At 45.6% G+C, this 23,699-nt stretch overlaps 1 protein-coding gene across 1 annotated transcript; it reads right to left on the minus strand.

Moving 5' to 3' along the window:
- Positions 1–16,932: 16,932 nt before the first annotated feature.
- On the minus strand, positions 16,933–20,202 carry LOC147733273 (uncharacterized). Its single transcript, XM_086956196.1, has 5 exons — positions 19,864–20,202; positions 18,881–18,992; positions 18,580–18,716; positions 18,071–18,317; positions 16,933–17,087 (listed from the first exon to the last, which is right to left on the minus strand). The coding sequence occupies exons 2-5, from the start codon at positions 18,987–18,989 to the stop codon at positions 16,933–16,935; spliced, it is 648 nt and encodes a 215-aa protein (XP_086812322.1). The 5' UTR covers positions 18,990–18,992; positions 19,864–20,202.
- Between the last annotated feature and the right edge of the window lie 3,497 nt (positions 20,203–23,699).

The following is a 23,699-nucleotide window of genomic DNA, read 5'->3' on the forward strand; positions in this document are numbered from 1 at the left end:
ACTGAAAACCAGCTGACCACCTCCCTCGCCAAGAACCCACCCACCGACCCCACCAACCCAGACGCCGCAGCCCACTGCCTCAGACAGTGGACCGACGACTGCGCCAACACCCTCGCCCTGCTCAAGAAACCCTCCAACAGCCACGCCAACAAGAGAGCCACCTGGTTCACCAACGAGCTCTAGGCCTCCAAATGAGCATCCCGGAAACTGGAGAAGACATGGCTCCACGAACGCACACCAGACAATCACGCAGCCCACAAGGATGCCACCCACAGACACCACCACCTCATCAGATTAGTCAAAAGATCCTCCTTCAGAGACCGCTTGGATAACAACACACATGACAACAAAGAACTATTCAGCATCGTAAAGGAACTCTCCAACCCCAGTGCCAACGTCAACGACATCCCGCCCTCACAAGAACTGTGCAACTCACTAGCCATCTTCTTCCACCGCAAGATCGCTGTCATCTACGACAGCTTCAACACCACGACCCCCCCGACTGCGCCAGACACCACCCCCCTGTGAACACCACCAGTGCCAGGCACCTGACCTCCTGGTCCAACGTCAACGACGACAAGACATGCAAGATCATGAACTCCATCCACTCAGGATCTCCGTCTGACCCATGCCCACACCATGTATTCAACAAAGCAGACGCTGCCATCGCACCCCAACCACGGAAGGTCATCAACATCTCCTTCGAAACAGCGACATTCCCGGAAAGCTGGAAGTACGCTGAAATCAACGCCCTCCTCAAGAAGCCCAAAGCAGGCCTCAAGGACCTCAAGAACTTCCGGCCCATCTCCTTGCTCCCGTTCCCGGCAAAGGTCATCAAAAAAATCATCAACATGCAACTGGCCCGCCACCTGGAAGATAACATTTACAACAAGGGGTGGTGAGGGACAGAGTCTCTGAATTAAGCAGAAAGCTCTCACCCAGTCAAGAGATCAGGGCTAGATCCAACACCGTTTTTTAGCTCACTGCACCATCCCAGTTTCAGAACCTGGCTGTATGCAAATTAGTCTGTTCCTGTCCCAGTGCATGATGGGAACAGGGCAAACCAAACTACAAAAGCCAATTCTTACACTGGGAAGGAAACAAGCTCCCGGGGACCGGTTTCTGGCATTACAGCCGTCTTCGGCCCGGTTTGCTTGAATCCTGATGGTGCAATGAGCAAGGGTCTCACATCTGAGAATACCCTTCCACGCTTAGGGTGGACAAAAATATTTACAACAAGGGGTGGTGAGGGACAGAGTCTCTGAATTAAGCAGAACGCTCTCACCCAGTCAAGAGATCAGGGCTAGATCCAACACCGTTTTTTAGCTCACTGCACCATCCCAGTTTCAGAACCTGGCTGTATGCAAATTAGTCTGTTCCTGTCCCAGTGCATGATGGGAACAGGGCAAACCAAACTACAAAAGCCAATTCTTACACTGGGAAGGAAACAAGCTCCCGGGGACCGGTTTCTGGCATTACAGCCGTCTTCGGCCCGGTTTGCTTGAATCCTGATGGTGCAATGAGCAAGGGTCTCACATCTGAGAATACCCTTCCACGCTTAGGGTGGACAAAAATATTTACAACAAGGGGCGGTGAGGGACAGAGTCTCTGAATTAAGCAGAAAGCTCTCACCCAGTCAAGAGATCAGGGCTAGATCCAACACCGTTTTTTAGCTCACTGCACCATCCCAGTTTCAGAACCTGGCTGTATGCAAATTAGTCTGTTCCTGTCCCAGTGCATGATGGGAACAGGGCAAACCAAACTACAAAAGCCAATTCTTACACTGGGAAGGAAACAAGCTCCCGGGGACCGGTTTCTGGCATTACAGCCGTCTTCGGCCCGGTTTGCTTGAATCCTGATGGTGCAATGAGCAAGGGTCTCACATCTGAGAATACCCTTCCACGCTTAGGGTGGACAAAAATATTTACAACAAGGGGTGGTGAGGGACAGAGTCTCTGAATTAAGCAGAAAGCTCTCACCCAGTCAAGAGATCAGGGCTAGATCCAACACCGTTTTTTAGCTCACTGCACCATCCCAGTTTCAAAACCTGGCTGTATGCAAATTAGTCTGTTCCTGTCCCAGTGCATGATGGGAACAGGGCAAACCAAACTACAAAAGCCAATTGTTACACTGGGAAGAAAACAAGCTCCCGGGGACCGGTTTCTGGCATTACAGCCGTCTTCGGCCCGGTTTGCTTGAATCCTGATGGTGCAATGAGCAAGGGTCTCACATCTGAGAATACCCTTCCACGCTTAGGGTGATTTGCATATAGCCAGGTTCTGAGCTGGGATGGGGCAGTGAGATAAATAACGGTGATGGATCAAGCCCTGATCTTTGGACTGGGTAAGAGTGGTCTGTTTAACTCAGACACTCTGTTCATCACCACCCCCTTTTCTAAATCGTTTTTGGCCAATATAGGTGTGGCAGGGTATACTCAGACATGAGTCCCTTTCTCACTGCTCCATCAGGATTCAAGCAAGCCGGGCCGAAGAAGGCTGAAATTCCAGAAACCGGTCCCCGGTAGCTTGACTCCTTTCTGGTGAAGAATTGGCTTGGTAGTTTAGTCTGCCCTGTTCCCATGATGCACTGGGCCAGGGACAGACTGATTTGCATATAGCCAGGTTCTGAGCTGGGATGGGGCAGTGAGATAAATAACGGTGATGGATCAAGCCCTGATCTTTGGACTGGGTAAGAGTGGTCTGTTTAACTCAGACACTCTGTTCATCACCACCCCCTTTTCTAAATCGTTTTTGGCCACTATAGGTGTGGCAGGGTATACTCAGACATGAGTCCCTTTCTCACTGCTCCATCAGGATTCCAGCAAGCCGGGCCGAAGAAGGCTGAAATGCCAGAAACCGGTCCCCGGTAGCTTGACTCCTTTCTGGTGAAGAATTGGCTTGGTAGTTTAGTCTGCCCTGTTCCCATGATGCACTGGGCCAGGGACAGACTGATTTGCATATAGCCAGGTTCTGAGCTGGGATGGGGCAGTGAGATAAATAACGGTGATGGATCAAGCCCTGATCTTTGGAATGGGTAAGAGTGGTCTGTTTAACTCAGACACTCTGTTCATCACCACCCCCTTTTCTAAATCGTTTTTGGCCACTATAGGTGTGGCAGGGTATACTCAGACATGAGTCCCTTTCTCACTGCTCCATCAGGATTCAAGCAAGCCGGGCCGAAGAAGGCTGAAATGCCAGAAACCGGTCCCCGGTAGCTTGACTCCTTTCTGGTGAAGAATTGGCTTGGTAGTTTAGTCTGCCCTGTTCCCATGATGCACTGGGCCAGGGACAGACTGATTTGCATATAGCCAGGTTCTGAGCTGGGATGGGGCAGTGAGATAAATAACGGTGATGGATCAAGCCCTGATCTTTGGACTGGGTAAGAGTGGTCTGTTTAACTCAGACACTCTGTTCATCACCACCCCCTTTTCTAAATCGTTTCTGGCCACTATAGGTGTGGCAGGGTATACTCAGACATGAGTCCCTTTCTCACTGCTCCATCAGGATTCAAGCAAGCCGGGCCGAAGAAGGCTGAAATGCCAGAAACCGGTCCCCGGTAGCTTGACTCCTTTCTGGTGAAGAATTGGCTTGGCAGTTTAGTCTGCCCTGTTCCCATGATGCACTGGGCCAGGGACAGACTGATTTGCATATAGCCAGGTTCTGAGCTGGGATGGGGCAGTGAGATAAATAACGGTGATGGATCAAGCCCTGATCTTTGGACTGGGTAAGAGTGGTCTGTTTAACTCAGACACTCTGTTCATCACCACCCCCTTTTCTAAATCGTTTTTGGCCACTATAGGTGTGGCAGGGTATACTCAGACATGAGTCCCTTTCTCACTGCTCCATCAGGATTCAAGCAAGCCGGGCCGAAGAAGGCTGAAATGCCAGAAACCGGTCCCCGGTAGCTTGACTCCTTTCTGGTGAAGAATTGGCTTGGTAGTTTAGTCTGCCCTGTTCCCATGATGCACTGGGCCAGGGACAGACTGATTTGCATATAGCCAGGTTCTGAGCTGGGATGGGGCAGTGAGATAAATAACAGTGATGGATCAAGCCCTGATCTTTGGACTGGGTAAGAGTGGTCTGTTTAACTCAGACACTCTGTTCATCACCACCCCCTTTTCTAAATCGTACCTGGAAGATAACAACATCTTGGATCCATCCCAGTCCGGATTCAGACGAAACCACAGCACCGAGACTGCCCTCATTGCCGCCCCAGACGACATAAGGCGCCAACTAGACAATGGCGAAACAACAGCCCTCATCCTCCTGGACCTGTCAGCCGCCTTCGACACGGTCTTTCATCGCAATCTAAAGACACGCCTCCTAGAAACCGGAATCCAAGAGAAGGCTCTTGACCGGACCACATCCTTCCTCTCCAGAAGAACCCAGAGCATCTGCCTCCCACCTTCAGATCCGAAGCCACCGACATCATCAGCGGCGTCCCCCAGGGCTCATCCCTCAGCCCGACGCTGTTCAAATTCTACATGGACCCCCTCGCACAAGTGGCCCGCCATCACGATGTCAACATCATCTCCTACGCCAACGACTACCAGCTCATCCTATCCCTCACCAAGTACCCACACACTACCAAAACCAACCTCCACAAGGGAATGAAGCCCGTGGCCGACTGGATGAGGAGCAGCCGTCAGAAGCTGAACTCGAACAAGATGAAGGCCCTCATCCTCGGACCCACCCCCTCAGCCTGGGACAACTACTGGTAACAACTCCAACACCCACCGACAACGCACGCAACCTAGGATTCATCCTCGACTCCTCCCTCTCCATGTCGAAGCAAGTCAACGATGTCTCCTCCTCCTGTTTCAGCACCCTCCGCATGCCCTGCAAGATCTGCAAGTGGATCCCCACCGAAACAAGAAGAACGGTGACGCAGGCCCTCGTCAGCAGCAGACTGGACTACGTAAACATGCTCTACGCAGGAATCCCAGCCAAACACCTACGACGACTACAACGCATCCAAAACGCCTCTGCCCGACTGATCGTCAACGTCCCCTGCCGCAGCCACATCACCCCCACCTGAGAGACCTACACTGGCTCCCCGTCGACAAGAGGATCAACTTCAAGCTCCTTACCCACGCACACAAAGCACTCCATAACACCGGATCAGCCTACCTGAACAGCAGATTCAGCTTCCACACCCCCACCCGCCAGCTCAGCTCTGCCAGCCTCGCCCTCGCAGCTGTCCCACGCATCCAATAAACAACCTATGGCGGCAGATCTTTCTCCTACCTCGCCGCCAAGACCTGGAACACCCTCCCTACCCGCATACAGCAGACCCAAGACCTTCTCGCCTTCAGAAGGCTCCTCAAGACCTGGCTCTTAGAGCAGTAGCAGCATCCCCTGCCCTCCCCTAAGCGCCTTGGAACCCTTACGGGTAAGTAGCGCGCTTTACAAGTACGCTGATTGATTGATTGGCGAAGATACACCGTCTGCTTGTGCCCTACTGTGTCCTGCGCGCATATGTACAATTGTACGCAAACGTACTATAAGCTGTTTGGAAATTTTATATCTCCTCACTGCTGCAGAGTACCTCCATTGGGCATTAGTTGGAATGGGTGAGGGCTAAGGGTCCTTCGGATACATTAAATGCTGGGAGGTTTGTGTTGTGAATGATATTGCACAGTACTGAAGGGAGCTGCTTCTGGGCCCGCTCCTGAGTTGGGAGGAGGGGTGTGGCATCTAACTGTACAAGGTTTGGGCTCGGTGCCACTGAGACAGCTGTGCTTTGAGGAGGGTGTTTGCTGCAATGTCTCCCCGATACGTCCACATTGCCTTTTTCAAAATCACAGGCACCATCAGCAAGCACATGCGTGTTCTCCTGATGCTAATCGGGCTCAAAAGGCACGAGCACTCAATGATGGAACACAAGTTCTAAAAGTGTTGACAGAGGTTATGATGGGCACACAGCCTCGTGAATTCCAGAATGCCTAAGCATTGGATGTTGATGTACTACTAGCGGTGTGGTCACTCACAGCTCACAGGTGTAGTTACACTACTCAAAGGAACAGTGTGAGCTGCTCGCTCACGGCGCACAGATGTGGAATGTCACACTCACGGCGCACAGGTGTGGACGGACTCCCTGTGCAGTTGTTGTTTTGGCCTGTGAATTGTAATGGAAGGTTGTGAGTTCATAGTTAGCATATAAGTTGGGGTAATTACTTTGTGTGTTAGAATGCTGGTGACAGATTGAAAGCTGCACCAGAAGAGCTTTCATCTGTTCATATATATATTTACTAGCAGCCCGTCCCGACGTTGTCCGGGTATGAATTGCTTCCGGCCAGTAGTATATTGTTTTGTAGGATTTCATTTTGACAGCATGTCTTATCTGTGACATGACTGTGAAACGCTCCGAATTACAGTGCACTGCAAATGCACTTAAGAGTGCGCATTCAGTAGTGTGTGAACTCGAGTTTCCTGACTTTATTTTTGCTTGCAATATTATATAGCGCGAATTCGACAACATGGCATGACCACAATTTACATTACAGAAGAACACATTCATTTGTGGTAGGCACGGTGAGACAAAGCGATTTGCCTGGAATCACAGGATGTTGAGCTGATGCCGAGATTCGAACGTAGCTCCCCAGCTCTAAAGTTCGCAATTCTAGAACTTGTGGCGGGAGGTGTGTCTAAAAGTGTATGTAGGTGCTGGCCATGAATGAGAGAGACCTGTGCATTTTTCAAATCAGTGGTGAAAAAATATGAGTATGTTGCTGGAGATATGGGCCGCCGTGCCACCAATGTACTTACCCAGGGTGGGTAAACACCCATTATTCCGCAACTTTCTTTCCGCATACCATCACTCTGCATACTTTCATTACGATAGTACCATGACTCCGCAATGCCATTATAACGCATGGCATTACATTTTATATGCTTTTACCACGCACACATTTACAACGAAATTCGTTGTAAATGCATGAATGGTAAAAGCATGTTTTTTTAATGTTTGGATAAGGTAAGTATGGGTATAGGGGTATATGTTTTGGGGTACTGAGGTATATGTTTTGACGTGTTTCGGTATTTTTAGGGTTCAGGGCTAGGTTTGGGTTTTGGGGTATAGAGGTATTTTTAGGGTTCAGGGGTAGGTTTGTGTTTTGGGGTACAGGGGTATTTTAAGGGTTTAGGGATAAGTATGGGTTTTGGGGCACAGGTATTTTTAGGGTTCGGGGCTAGGTTTGGGTTTTGGGGTACAGGGTTATTTTTATGGTTCAGGGCTAGGTTTGGGTTTTGGGGTACAGGGGTATTTTTAGGGTTCAGGAGTAGGTTTGGGTTTTGGGGTACAGGGGTATTTTAAGGGTTCAGGGCTAGGTTTGGGTGAGGGGTACAGGGGTATTTTAGGGTTCAGGGGTAGGTTTGGGTTTTGGGGTACAGGGGTATTTTTAGGGTTCAGGGCTAGATTTTGGTGTTGGGGTATAGGGTTATTGTTAGGGTTCAGGGGTAGGTTTGGGTTTTAGGGTACAGGGTTATTTTTATGGTTCAGGGCTAGGTTTGGTTTTTGAGGTACAGGGATATTTATAGGGTTCAGGGCTAGGTTTGGGTTTTGGGCTACAGGGATATTTTTAGGGTTTAGGGATAGGTTTTGGTTTTGGGGTACAGGGTATATTTGCAGGGTTAAGATGGGTTAGTGTTTAAGGGTGCTGGGGTATTTTAGTAAGGGTGGGTTATGATTATGGGGTTCAGGGGTATTTAAAGGGACCAGGGTGGACACCCAGACCTGGAATGTACAGAACCTGGGAAGAAAAAACAATGAAATATTGGGCACAACGCTCGCTTTTATTTTCTGTAGTGCCGCGCCCCCGCACACGCCTATGCCCCCAGCACACGCCCACAGCACACGATATGAGACATGGCATGAAGGGCGGAACGTACCACACGCCCCCAGCATTTGTCACGCTCCCAGCACACACCCACAGCACAACGCAGACATGCCCACAAGGGACTACTTTGCTGGCACGGTTCTTTTACCTTTTAAATGTATATGGTGGGCGTCTACATAGCCTATGTCCTTCTGTTGCAACTGCCCTTTCCAACCCTGTATTGGGTGTTGTGATTGGTGCTGTGGTTCCTGAGATTACCCGCATCAAAGGTTTGGGCTCTCTCTTTATTATATTAGTATAGATTTATTTATAAGTTTTATGTAGTGCGAATATGACCCAAGTGGGTATCAGAGCGCTTTACATACAGTTGAAGAAGACCTAGGAACACAGCTCAAGGAGACAAATCAAGGTACAAGTAGGTCAATGTACAACAAGAGCAACAAGCACTGGCATAGCCAATATTTCTCGCTTTTGGGACCTTATAAGTATTTAGTTATGCAACAGTTGATGTTGTTGCACCAAGGATATTTGCTGCATAACAAAATACTTATAAGGTCCCAAAAGCGAGACCGATTGGCTATGCCAATTCTTGTTTGTCTTGCCGACTATATTAATTTAGTGCAACTTATCCCCTGGAGAGATGAAGTGATTTGCCCAGAATCACAGAATGTCGCACTGCCGAGACTTGAACCAGGATTCCCAGCTCCCGAGTCTGCCGATCAGGCTACTGTGCCACATCCTCTCCACTCTGTGATACTTGTTTCCCTTACCACCCTTTGTCAGTCTTTGTAAATAACATAATTACACGCAGCAGCTTATTAAATTAGTTACATCTCCTCGTGCATTTTCTCCCAAAAATAAGCAGGCGACACTGAGACAGCCTCATCATAGCTAACTTCCTACTGCAGTGCGTATTTCTTTATTGAGACTTATTCAAATGTTTGTGTGCCGTTTAAGCAAAAAAGGTTTCTTCCAGACGTTCTGAGCTAAACATAAAATTTAACACATCAGGTAGAAGCGTTTCTCGGCATGCATCCTTTACCACAGGGCTTTAAGTGGGATTATAAAAGGGGTGTGCCCAATGTAATTAAGGGCGTGGCTTAAAAAATGGACGCTAAAAATCTGTGCTTAGCATAGTGTGCCACCGACTTGTATTTTGCTGTTCCTGTCATTGCGTCCATATATATGATACAACAAGTCACATCATACCTACAAGTCAGGACTATTGGCTTAGTCAATGGTTACTAGTTGTATAAGATAAATAGGCAGCAACTATGGCTTGTATATAATATTGGAAACATTTCCACTTAAATCCCTGGTGGTGACACCGCAACAATGTTGCTGCACCTGAGATTTAAAAAGAGAAGGAAATCCAGAGAGAAAATGACTCTCTTTAAAGAATTTCCCTTCGCCTACAACGCACACCATGCGCACATCGATGTGCCTGCTATCACTGCACTCTGGAAAAAAAAACGGACCACCTGTGCCAGGGCACAAAGTAGAGCCCGATCGAGACCAGTTTTGAGGCCCGCTTAAAAAAACTGCCAGGGCTCAGACCTGGTGAGACCCGGCCCACTTAAAACCCTGCTTTACAAAGAACCAAACAAAACGTACTTGAGTTTTAGAGATGTATTCTCCGAACTCTCCCCATGTCACGATAATTTTGACAAAGCGTGCTGTTTCCTCTGGGCTCAGTGTAGTGCGCGGTGGTAGTGTCAGTCTACCCCTCCTTATATTTATAAACAAAGTTTTACTTACCGTGATCAAAAAATTAGTTTAGGTTTCAACGCCTTCTGTGGTGGAACAATTTGGGCTCGATTCCGATCCGGTAAAAAAAATCCCCCGTATGATTTGTATTCGTAGCCGTTTCCGTACGACTCGTAAACACACCGTACGACCCGGCGAGTACGATCCGGACCGGGTGATCAGGACGCTATTCGTACGGTTCGCGTCAGGTAAGGGCGATCCGTACGGAAAAGCGCTCATTCACATACACACCGTATGCCGCGTACCCCTGCGATCATGTGGGGTACGCGGCGTACACCCAGCGTACATGGGGTGAGCACCATACACCCACCGTACATGGGGAAATAATAATAATAATAGTGAAATAATTTTTAATTATTAAAAAATTAATTGTTTATGTTTAATTAATTTGTATTAATAGGTGAATAATTAAAAGAATTATTGTTAATTATTAAATGTCAAATATTATTTATTCTATTACATAACATTTTTATTTGATTTTTATTAATTATTATTGGATATTTCTTGATTTATATATGAAAGATTTACTTTCCCTAATGTTGTATTCTCTGGAGTGTGAATTGTAATTTTTACACCTACGCTTTCCAACGCTTTCCTTACTGTTGCACCCACTGGAGTTGGAATAGTAATTTTAACCCCTACGCTATCCAACGCTTTCCCTAATGTTGCACCCACTGGAGTGGGAATAGTAATTTTAACCCCTACGCTATCCAACGCTTTCACTAATGTTGCACCCACCGGAGTGGGAATAGTAATTTTAACCCATACGCTATCCAACACTTTCCCTACTGTTGCACTCTTTGGAGTGGGAATAGCAATTTTAACCCCTCCGCTAGCCAACGCTTTCCCTACTGTTGCACCCACTGGAGTGGGAATAGTAATTTTAACCCCTACGCTATCCAACGCTTTCCCTACTGTTGCACCCACTGGAGTGGGAATAGTAATTTTAACCCCTACGCTGTCCAACGCATTCCCTACTGTTGCACCCACTGGAGTGGGAATAGTAATTTTAACCCTTACGCTAACCAACCCTTTCCCTACTGTTGCACCCACTGGAGTGGGAATAGTAATTTTTACCCCTACGCTATCCAGCGTTTTCCCTACTGTTGCACCCACTGGAGTGGGAATAGTAAATTTTACCCCTACGCTATCCAATGCTTTCCCTACTGTTGCACCCACTGGAGTGGAAATAGTAAATTTTACCCCTACGCTATCCAACGCTTTAGCTATTGTAGAATTCACTACAGTTGTTACAATAATTGTTAACTATTTAGGCTAAATAGACTAAGACGGCTGAAATGCTAGAAACCGGTCCCCGGTAGCTTGTTTCCTTCCCAGTATAAGAATTGGCTTGGTGGTTTGGTCTGCCCTGTTCCCATGATGCACTGGGCCAGGGTCAGACTAATTTGCATATAGCCAAGTTCTGAGCTGGGATGGTGCAGTGAGCTAAAAAACGGTGATGGATCAAACCCTGATCCTTGGACTGGGTAAGAGTGGTCTGCTTAATTCAGACACTCTGTTCATCACCACCCCCTTTTCTGAATCATTTTTGTCCACCATAAGCGTGGAAGGGTATACTCAGATGTGAGTCCCTAGCTCATTGCACCATCAGGATTCAAGCAAGCCGGGCCGAAGACGGCTGCAATGCCAGAAACCGGTCCCCGGTAGCTTGTTTCCTTCCCAGTATAAGAATTGGCTTGGTAGTTTGGTCTGCCCTGTTCCCATGATGCACTGGGCCAGGGTCAGACTAATTTGCATATAGCCAAGTTCTGAGCTGGGATGGTGCAGTGAGCTAAAAACGGTGATTCATCAAGCCCTGATCCTTGGACTGGGTAAGAGTGGTCTGCTTATTTCAGACACTCTGTTCATCACCACCCCCTTTTCTGAATCATTTTTGTCCACCATAAGCGTGGAAGGGTATACTCAGATGTGAGTCCCTAGCTCATTGCACCATCAGGATTCAAGCAAGCCGGGCCGAAGACGGCTGAAATGCCAGAAACCGGTCCCCGGTAGCTTGTTTCCTTCCCAGTATAAGAATTGGCTTGGTAGTTTGGTCTGCCCTGTTCCCATGATGCACTGGGCCAGGGTCAGACTAATTTGCATATAGCCAAGTTCTGAGCTGGGATGGTGCAGTGAGCTAAAAAACAGTGATGGATCAAGCCCTGATCCTTGGACTGGGTAAGAGTGGTCTGCTTAATTCAGACACTCTGTTCATCACCACCCCCTTTTCTGAATCATTTTTGTCCACCATAAGCGTGGAAGGGTATATCAGATGTGAGTCCCTAGCTCATTGAACCATCAGGATTCAAGCAAGCCGGGCCGAAGACGGCTGAAATGCTAGAAACCGGTCCCCGGTAGCTTGTTTCCTTCCCAGTATAAGAATTGGCTTGGTAGTTTGGTCTGCCCTGTTCCCATGATGCACTGGGCCAGGGTCAGACTAATTTGCATATAGCCAAGTTCTGAGCTGGGATGGTGCAGTGAGCTAAAAAACGGTGATGGATCAAGCCCTGATCCTTGGACTGGGTAAGAGTGGTCTGCTTAATTCAGACACTCTGTTCATCACCACCCCCTTTTCTGAACCATTTTTGTCCACCATAAGCGTGGAAGGGTATACTCAGATGTGAGTCCCTAGCTCATTGCACCATCAGGATTCAAGCAAGCCGGGCCGAAGACGGCTGAAATGCCAGAAACCGGTCCCCGGTAGCTTGTTTCCTTCCCAGTATAAGAATTGGCTTGGTAGTTTGGTCTGCCCTGTTCCCATGATGCACTGGGCCAGGGTCAGACTAATTTGCATATAGCCAAGTTCTGAGCTGGGATGGTGCAGTGAGCTAAAAAACGGTGATGGATCAAGCCCTGATCCTTGGACTGGGTAAGAGTGGTCTGCTTAATTCAGACACTCTGTTCATCACCACCCCCTTTTCTGAATCATTACCCACTAAAGTGAGGTACCATTTTTATCGGGAGGCTTGGGGGAATGCTGGGTGGGTGGAAGTTTGTGGCTCCCCACAGATTCCAGAACTTTCATCACAAAAATGTGAGGAAAATGTGTTTTTTTTTACCAAGTTTGAGGTTTGTAAGGGATCCTGGGTAACAGAACTTGGTATAAGCCACACACTGAATTCGCCTGGGCGTCTAGGTTTTTCAAATATACAGGTCTGCTAGGTTTCCCTAAGCCCCAGATGAGCTAGGGTACGAAATACACAGATAGGCACATTGTGGGAAAAGGGTCAGTTTTCACGAGAACAAGGTGATATGCCCACGTTGCGTTTGGGTCGTTTCTTATCGCGGGCACTAGGCCTACCCACATAAGTGAGGTCCTAACTTTATCGGGAGACTTGGGGGGACACTGGGTGGGTGAAAGTTTGGGGCTTTTAGCTTCTAGTGTCTAGTTTTAAAAAATGTACAGGTTTGCTATGTTCCCCTAGGTGCCGGCTGAACTAGCGTCCAAAATCAACAGCTAGGCACATTGTGAAAAAAGGATGAATTTAGACTTTTCTCTACATTTCAGAAATTAATAGCTTTCCAGGATCAATTATTTCTTTCACACCCATTTCTACCACTAACTGGAAGGAGGGTGAAAGCAGAAAAAATTGGCAAAATAGGCTATGTCCCAGTAAAATGCTAAACTGTTTAGAAAATGTTGGTTTTCTGACAGAAGTCAGCTTATTCCTGAAAGCTGGGAAGATGGTGATTACGTGGACAAAAGGTACGGGTGCTTAAGTGTGAACTACTCCAAATTGTAAAAAAATGCTTGCATGGGGGGAGGCCTAGCAGCAAAGGGGTTAAATGATTACTGCCTGTGAGAACTTAGAGGCTGCTTGAAATACATCTAACCACTGGCAATCTCTCAATGTAGCACTCCAACCCATCACTCTATTGCTCACCATGCCACCTCAGTTTGGATCCAGCCATATGCAAATCAGTCTTGACCCTGCTCCTCATGGGAACAGTTCAGCTCGAACTGCTAAGCCAGGTCCTCCCTGAACTCGACTACAAGTACCCAGGACCAGTTTTGCCCTAGTTATGTGCTCTTCAGATGGGCACAGCTTGGTTCCAGTGTCACAGTGAGCATGGGACCAGCGTCTGGACTTACACATGCCACTTAGGGCAGTCCATGAAACACACAAAATCTGATGGGAGGCATCTTGCAATAAGTATAACCATTGGCATTCGCTCTGGGTAGCACTCCAACACATCGTTCCTGGCTTGATCCCATGGCTCTCACCACTGTCTGATCTCAAACTTGAATTATATTTCAGGATCCTGCGCAGAAGGATTCAAAGCAGGCCGCAGCATGTCAAGAAACAAACAGGCCATTCTACTACAAGACATAGTTCCAGAATCCTTATAGAGCCCTGAAAAGATAGTTTGGGCGCTGCTGGCCGTGGATACCAGATACTACCTGGTGGAGTGATCCACCTACAGTAGGTGTGCCGAAGAGTCACAATACTGCACGTGCTGTAGCCATTTTGTAAGAGATAGATGTTAAACTGAATAGTGCAATGGTGTAGCAGGTATGTCAACAGCTATCTTTCTTTCAGGTATCTTCTATGAGGACCAGTGTGCTTTATTAAAATGTGATGTCATTTAGCTTACTGCAGTGGATGCAGTTCATTTGGTGGATTTATTTCACTTACCATAGGCCATCTCTGTCGGCTCCATTTTTTAGTGAGCTTGCTTATGTTGCCTGCTCTCTCTTTTACCCTAAGCTGTTTATATTTTCTACAGAGTCCTTTCAGCTTTGAAGTCTTCTGTACTCCCCCTCAGATCACAGCACCCTCTGGCCTTTGGAAGCACTTTGAGTCATCGTTGAGACTTTCTCCACATCCAGCCTAAAAGTCTCGCACCTTCTTTGCTTCTTTGTTCAGGCCTCAAAAAAATCAACTCACCCACTCACTAAGGCAAGTCCATTTTTTGTCACAACAAGATAGTTTTCTGGCCTACTGGCCCGTTCTGACAAATAACAGGTACTCTATACATTCGGGAAGCCTTTAAATTTAGATTTTTGTGTCATATTTGTGTGCAATAAATGACAAAGAAAACATGTCAAGTTAAGTTTTACAAATTGCTTCTTATTTTATCATGGAGATTGTATTTAACTAGTCTTTCTCTGACAATCATGCTGAGGTACAGAAAGTGTACACAACATTTAAATATATCAGCAGTTAAGAATGCACTTTTTTGTGATTCTGAAGTGTGAAGGAAACAAAGATTGTAATAGGATCTAAACAAATCAAAACACTTTACTAGGTGATGTGCAAATTTGGACACATTATTATTTGTACACTGTATAGTTGTATCAGTAAAACTGCTTGACAGTGGGAAATGTTGCTATTTCAATGGAAAATGTGATGTCCGTAAATGGCAGTGTGCTACTACTTCATGCTTTAATAATATATTTGTGATAGTGTGTTCCAAAAAGCATCACCAGATACAGACCACACCCTTACCACTATCCTGCTGCATGGGTGTAAGAAGCAGGCTCTCTATATACTATAACAAAAAGAGGTATAGTGGTGGCGTTGTTTGGGCACCGATCGTGATGTTGCATGTCAGTGAAGCTCCTACCTTCCGCGGCCTCACCCTGCTAAAATATCCGTGAAACAGATCCGTAAACTACTCCAGCAGCATGGCAAAGAAACAGCGGTACACTCGCTGGAGAGCGGAGATCAATTGAAGCCCCGGTGAAAGCGCTAGGAGCAGGATCCACCGGACACCAGCTGGGCCTGAGAGACCACCGGCTCGAATTCTGTGCTGGCAGGAAGTGATTTGCGGGGAAGGCAGCCACAGCCTGGGGGGTGCTGTGACTCCACCTGGGACTGCAATCAGAGGCAGGCTGCGAGGCCATGAGTGGAATCCAGCAGAGCTCTGTCTCACTCCCCCCCCCTTCCCAGGGATATGGGCAGCGAGCGATGAGAAGGAGGTTGGAGACCCAGAATTAAACCAGGGACAATCGGAGACACTCACAATCACGCAGGGGGCACGTAAACAAGAGTACTTCGCACCGGATTTAAATGAGTGCTGCCGAGCCAGGCGACACAGTGTCGGGCTCAAGGGGGGGGGGGGGGGGGGGGGGCTTAGACCTACATGCCCATTGCCATCCTAGAGAAGTAACGAGGAATAGGGCTACTCCCGCCCCAGAGAGATAACACAGTTAGGCCCACCCTAGTCAAAAAGGAAGATCATCCTGGAGTGATTCTGAAGTCATTGGATGGCTTCAGCCAGCCATTCCTGGGGACGTCATCCCAGGCCATCCTGAAGTCTGCCCACAGGGCTGATTATTTAAATGGGATGACTCTTACTGTAATCACAAAAACTACGCTAGGATGGTGTTCTGATGACTATTACTGTAATCACAAAAACTACGCTAGGATGGTGTTCTGATGACTCTTACTGTAATCACAAAAACTACGCTAGGATGGTGTTCCGATGACTTCCACTGACAGGGAGTGATTACCTTTTACAACTCCACGAATACTAACTGACAACATCAGGATGAGTGAGAATGACTCCTGGATGGGCTCTAGACAATTTAAGGATGACTGATGATTATCCCTGGATGATTCTATAACCGCTTCAGGATGGAAGTCAATTACTCTGGGATGATCACATGACATTTCCAGTACCAGTACTATAATGCAATGTTGTCTGCGAGAGTCTAGTTTAGGTTTTGTAATGGAAGGGTACCCTTCCATTACCCAAAAAATACTACGTGTACACAAAAGTGAAACTTTTCCCATTTCGGATGTGTTGTACCAAATACCAATTTGCTCTTGTTTGCAAATCCCGAAAATTTTGAATCAGGTCTGCATTATAAACTCAAGCAAACCAGACACAAAACGTCTCTAAATCTGGTCCTAATACTCAGATTATTTGTCCTGCATTGGAAAGATTACTTTTTAAACTCTAAAGTGAGAGGTAGACACTTGTATAAAATACAAGTTGCTATTTTTGGCTATGTTTGTGCTGCAGAAATACCACAAGCACCTTTATATAAAAGAAGTGGCCTGCAGCAATGTTATACCTTTGCATTCAGATCAGCTTAACATGTGCCACTACTCCCATACTCCTGACTCACTGGGATTTGCCTTATTTAGAGGTACAGAGCATTATCGGACGCTGTTTGACATGGTGACCATTTGCAAAACACTAACCAAAATAGTGGTAAAGGAAACAAATTATCAAAAGGGAGGTTTCAATGCAATTTTATTTATCTAAAGCACATATTTGGCCCCACAGGGGCCAGGATACCAAACAAGAGAAAACATCCAGAAAAAAAATAAGATCCGGGGAAGAAAGGCCAGGCTAATGCAACAGGAAGAAATAGCTCAACGAAAACCAGCAACTTCATGGTTTGATTCTAGATGCAGAGATTTTCTTAATCCTCTTCTGGCATTGCAAATTTTTTTAGCCAGCTTCCTTCTCATACTTCTGTTGTCCAGTGATGACCAGCCGTTGGCACTGCACACAGACTTCATAAACTCTGGAAAAACAAAATAACATACATCAGTATCATGTTCCCACCATTCTTTATGATTTTTAATACGGCTGGGCTGCCTATCAAAAGTTCCAATTCCATTATTTCATACAGTCTGCCAGATGAGATATGGTTAGGGTTACATGGTTCCTAAGTGAAACATTAAGGCCACTTGGTCAAAGTTTGGCACAGCTTAGAGCAAAGCATTGATGAAGAGGGGGCCAGAAGCTGAAGAAAAAAAAAAGTTCCCTTATGAACTATGAGCCCCAGGTCCACAATGACAGTTCTAGCCCCAAATAGCAGTGTGTCTTCTCTGGCTCTTTCACCCTTTTGAAATGCTGGGGTACTTGATAAAGACTGTACAAATGTAGATGCATTAAAACAAGCATGGGCCATAGTCCTGTTCACTAGACGCGGGCAAGCTTCCTCTGCAAACAGAAAGTAATCAGTGCCAGATTTCTTTACAAAACCATCATTGAGGCAGCCAGGGTGAGTCTGAACTGTACTTGCAATTATCATATTTGGAAAACAGTCGTCTAAGAAACTAGCATAGTGACCAGAAATCAAAATAGGAGCTTACAACCAAGTGTTAGGACCAGGACCAACTGATCTAATTATTAGGGAGTTGATCCAGTCTAAATAAAAGCTGAGAGCACAGTATATTTTGTTAGTGCAGTTTGCTATCACTCATTCATCCAGTTTGAGAACCTCACACCTGGACCTACAGATTTACAAATGAAATCCCAACTCAAGGCTTTGCGCCAGATTTGCATGCCATTTGTAGCACAAGATCAGCACAAACTCTTAAGAAATTACAAGGCACCCCCCATTGCTCTTATTGTTCTTTTGCAGACAGCTGTTAAGCAATGATGGAGTCATCGTTCAGTTATGATACAACCTCACATATGCAAACATACAACACAATGTATAATGAATTGTCACAATCCCAGCTCGACTGAATGTTAATTTGAACATTTGTAATATCTTACCAAACAATGCATCAACCTTCTCCTCGTCAAGGACTGCTGTTCCAGCACGAGCCTTCGTTACACCTTTTGCAGATGCAAGTTCTTTAGGAGAAATAAGTACTTCGCTGATGCCATTGAGAAGAAAACCTGCACTGTCCCGCTCTGACTTGGCTTCCTCCAAGAGTTTGTGCAATTTTCTCTTTGGAACTAGTACATCGCTGAACCGTGAAGGATCGTTTGAGTCCTTTACCAACTGCTGCATATCAGTCTGCAAAATAACACAACTATTAACTATTTGTCATTATGTTAGGTTACAATCTCAAAAATATGCATAGATTGCGGGTTTTTGATTTGGCATCTGGTACATGGCTAACAATGTAATATTTGCTATGTTAGCTCCAGGAGTATAAATCAGCCATACTTAAAAACATTGCAAGCAGAAAGATTTCAAAGTCCTCATGCAGGAAATCTACAAGGTTTGTCCTATATAAACTTTAACTGTGTTAAAAGAGTGGCAAAGAAAAGTATACCTTTTGTACAGTGAATGATCGACTGCATGTTTTTGAGGATGTTATATCTGTTACATTCCGTGGATTGGTCAAAGCAGACAGCTGATCTTGCAAATACTGTACAGCCAACTCACTATTGCAAGTGCCTTGCAACTGTGCTATAATCAAATAAATACACTTGTTAAAGGCAGCAGATAATAAATACAATATACACTTAACAAGCATGCTTTTTGGCAATGCATGTGTTTGGATGGAAAAAAAAAGGATTATTAATGGGAATTTTTTGCAGTTTACGTGGAAAGGTAGAATATGAAGCACGCACCTTTTAAGTGTTCGTTTTCAGCTTGTAACCGTACACACCCCTGACAGGAACCAGGGCCAACAGAAAAGCTTTTGTTTTCATTAATTATGGACAAGGAGTTATATACCATTTCCTTAGAGAGAAAGCAAATCATAATTAGGCCATACAAGTGGAAATGCCATTTCCTATGTACCTTTAAAAAAAAAAAAAAAATTTACCCCAGTGTAGACTATATATAAGCACATGGACATACTTTAATATTTTTGCCAAGGTAGCATGTGAAAGGTAAGATTATCGCTGCACGGGTTCTAACATTTTTGTTAGACTGATCCTCAATGCATAGCCACCGTTACAGTGGCTTTCACATGACCAAGGGATGGTGCAGGTCAGAAATAAACGTCTTAGACATCTAGAGACAGGAGAGAGATACCATGTGTGTTCTTTTCCAGCTTGGGCAAATGACAAGTTTGGCATTTAACAGCTGACTGATTCAATGTTGGCCCTTTACAGGTGCATGACTATGGCACCGAGGCCCTTTACCACTCATTCAAAGAAATAAGCCTCTGGACATACTATCAGGGTAGAGTGGTAGCTTTCCAGGATCCCAGTCATCTATCTGTTCCATAACTTGCCTTACTGCAACTATTAAATCATTTCAAATTTGTTGAACAAGGATCCACGCTACATCCTCCTTTCAGCATCTAAAATAAGTAATTCTGAAGTTTGCCATAATCAATTACAGAAAACCTGGTTCACAAAAAACAAGGCCCTAAACACACACCATTAGTGGCATTAGATAGAACAAGGCTCAGGCACAGAACTCCATACTCAGACTCAAGGACAGCAGGCTAGGGGCATTGTAAGTCGCACCCTCTCCATTTGCAGACAGGGAGCGGGGTGGAGTGAAGTGTGAATAAATTGGGAAGTCCGGGACAAGAATGTGCTTTGCATAAGTCACAGCTCTGCCTAGCATTTCCTGCACTCCCTGTGTGTTGTTGACTTACTTATTCGGGCCCTGTTGTCCTGCAGTCAGGAATTTGTGGATCCTTGATTGGACACCTCTGACATGTTCCAGCCCTGACACGCGGGTCTTCCTCTCCCAGGTCGTTGATATCTTCTTCCGGGTTCCTTCGCCTCTGTGTTCCCTCGCCAGAGGTACATGCTTGTGTAGCTGTTTCTTCGCACCAGAGTTTCTTCGGACTCTCGTCCTGTACAGAATACAATGATAGAAGAAAGATATATTTAACCAAAGAATCCTCGTCTATCTGGTATATGGTAGGATGATGGTATACATATTTAGAAGGACATAGGTACTTATCTGATTTATCTGATCCAAGGAGAGTGGAGAAATGGTTATTCTTTTATTTCTCCTTTTTAACACAGGCTAGCTCTAAAGAGAAAAATGTGGAAACTGCACCAAATCATGTAGCTAGTTACAACCTACGACAGAGATGGCGGCAAAGGCTTTGCTTCTCTTACAGGTTACATTGTATCTCATGAATGCATAAGGCCTCATCAATATTAATGAGGGGACTGGGCACTTCATAACAAATCAGCACTGAACCGGCTGCAGATTCCGAGACCTGGTTACAGAAACAGCTGAATCTGGTCCGAAGAAAGTGGTCTGTACTTTAGTGCTACTAAAATGTAAGATTACACACTAATACAACCAAATACAATTTAGGGTCCCTGATCAATATTATGCAGTAAATCGCTTCAATCTGCTATCTCCCCTCGCCCCACCTCTGACATAGGTGGGCTCCCCACCAGATACGAGATTACCCCGATTAGCGCTCAGGTGCTGTTCTCAAAACTCGATGGGGTTGCAATCAGTCATGCGGCTCAGTTTTAATTTTCATACAACACACTTTTCCAGAATGCATTCCCCCTCTCTCCTGCGCAGGTAGCGAGCCAACAGACAGCTCCATTGGTGTGCTCTTCTCAGACACTTGCTTGGCCCACACTCTGCAGACAAACCCATTTGCCGCTGTGTCTCAAAGAGCCAAGCACATTCATGCAATCTAAATCTTACGTAGTTGCATTCACACTTTCACAAGATCGACAAAATAATTAAAGCAAAGAGGAGCGCTGGACTCCTGCTTACACCACCTCTCCCAAACAAAGCGCTACATTTTAGCGCCGAATATTAAAGAGTGGCGGGTGGCTTCCCGCCTTTGAAACAAAGGACATTGTTTTCCGATGACCCCAAAGTGCAAAAAGTGGCAAAAATCAAACCCATAGCACTTTGCTGCCTCTTCCCCCTGCCCCATAGCTAAAATACCGACATAATATCTCTTCTTTGCCTCTCTAGTACGGTCTCCTCGAATCTGTACACGGTACACAAGAAGAACTTTCTCTGCTTCCAGTCGGTTCCTGCACCTCAACTTCCGCTTCCGGCCACTGAAGAGGAGGCACTACTGTGTAGTTCAGGAAATAGAGAAAGGACTACAAAACAGTATAGTGTGTGTAGTCAACAAGCACTGGCAATGACACCCGATGTCGTAACTTGCCTCATACACTGCAAAGGTAGGCGATCGTACCAATTAATAGCAAGACCAAAGCTACGGGTTGGCTCAAGCTGTAAAAGCGGTGCATGAGCACAATTTAAAAATATTTTGTATGTCAACATACAACAAATATCATGTTACATTAAAATATGGTGTCTTTAAAGTTCAAGTAAATATATGTTTTAGACGCTGAATCGTGCTAAATCATATTATTTGTTATCTTTTAAAAGTAAAAGTAAACTGAAACAATTCTGGCCCAGATCTGATTACATTTCTGAACTAAATGGCAGTCAGAAGTCATGCGTATCACCAGGGCTTTAAGTGGGATAAAAAAAAACTGGGGGGGTCTCTCAAAGGGCCGTGGCCGTGATAATTAAGGGCGTGGCTTAAAACACATAAATTCGAAATATCGACTTAGCATTATGTGCCACCTGACTGGTATTTTGCTGCTTCCTTCTGTCTTTGCATCGAGATATACATAATACAACAAGTAACATTACACCTACCACAAGCCAAGACTATTGGCTTTTTCAATAGGTGTTAGTTGCATAAGGTAAGTAAGCAACAACAATGGCATCTTTATATAAAATAGTTAAAATGCTTCAGTTCGGAAAAGATGAGACTGAAAGAACTGTTTGAGTCCCTTTAAAGATACATCAAAAGCAGTGAAGGGAAGTACTGCTGCCAAGGTAAGATTATATTTTTTTCACTCAGACGCTGAGAGTAAGGATAGAGAGCCCTAAAGGGACCTGTCTCAGCACCTGCTTATTAGAACTGCTGGCAACTGAAGCATCCTCAAATCATCAAGAACCATCTCATCTTGAGAAGTCATCAACTGCTCATCCTCTGATTATCAGTAACAATCACATCTTGTGGCGTCATCAGATACTCATTTTCAAGTCATCCTCAGGTCATCAGGCTCACTTTTCTAAGCTCTGCTGATGACCTCAAGATCTTGATGATGTCTGATGATGTCAAAATGACTTCTAGAGTAGTTGGAGGATCATTCAATCACTCTGGGATGGCTTCTAAAGTAATCCTGTTTGACCTGGGCACGTGGGCGTGTCCGGGCCGCGACCGGGTGAAGCCAGGGCCAATGGCAGCCCCATCTGTCCGTCTGCAACTGACCGTGACTGGACTGGGCCACCCCTCTAAGAACTGGCATAATTTTGGCCTTGGGGTAAACATTTGTTTAGTATGTGTTTAAAGGGGAAACAGCCAATCCTTGCCTTGCTTTGTACCCGAGCCCATTGTTTGATTGATTGTAATTGTAATCTTGTCTACGCTGTTCTTGTGTCCACCTGTTGGCACATTAAGGAAACATAGAAATATGAATAGGCGAAAAGGTGCTGCTGGCAACTTAGACACCTTTATTATTAGTGCTGAGTCGCTGCTTACTCATGAAATTGTGTAGGCAGAAAGACGGTTGTCACTCGATCCAGCTAAGTTACCTACCTATAGACAAGCTAGTTCACCAAACTTTACTAACATGTAGCCACCAAATTTAAGAGGTTTAGTACCAACTGCCCTTGATATCCCAACTGCCTCCGTTTCATTACCTGCTTTGGGTTCTCCAATGACCCCTGAACTAGTTGATATTAATAGGCCTGGAATAAATAACATCAAGATTACAAGTACAAAGACAAGTAGGTGCCTCAAAAGCGAAATCTAAACAGATACAGAGGGTTGGTAAAAACGGGTCTAAGAAAAGTGCTACAAAAAAGAAATCAGTAGGAACTGTTAGTACGCCTGTAGAAACTATAAATGAGGACGAACAAGAGGTAATTCTATGTAAGACAGTGGGTACTCAAACTGAGATCTAGTGAGGGTGTCGGACAGGTAAAACACATTGTTACATCAACACCTGAGACTGCATTTGACCAAATGCTAACCCAGCTCGACGAATGCCCGGCCAAATAACTCAGCGAAATAGACACAAAACAAGAGCAGATAAATTATGTTTTAAACCAACTAGGCACCTTAAGTCAGAATGTTAAAACAAAACTTGAGCAGGGGTAAAACAAATAATTGAGGTTAAAGATACACCTATATTTATCCCAAGTAGAAAGAAGGACATAGGTGGTGGGTAAAACTAAGGAACTATTCCCGATTGATAAGCTTAACAGGGGTGGAAATGCAAGGGGCAGGACAGAGCTAGCAGATGCTGGTGAGGAAGGTCCAAGTGTTAGACCATGCAGTCAGGTGGTTGCTGACCTTTTAGTAACGGGCGAAAGTTCAGGGGTTCTGCACAGACCCAAAGGAACTGATTTAATTCCCAATACAGATATTCTAAAGTTACCCCCAGCCGCAAAAGAGAACAGAAAGAATCTTGG

Source organism: Lissotriton vulgaris, chromosome 2_1, assembly GCF_964263255.1.
Source record: "Lissotriton vulgaris chromosome 2_1, aLisVul1.2, whole genome shotgun sequence".
Taxonomy (NCBI): domain Eukaryota; kingdom Metazoa; phylum Chordata; class Amphibia; order Caudata; family Salamandridae; genus Lissotriton; species Lissotriton vulgaris.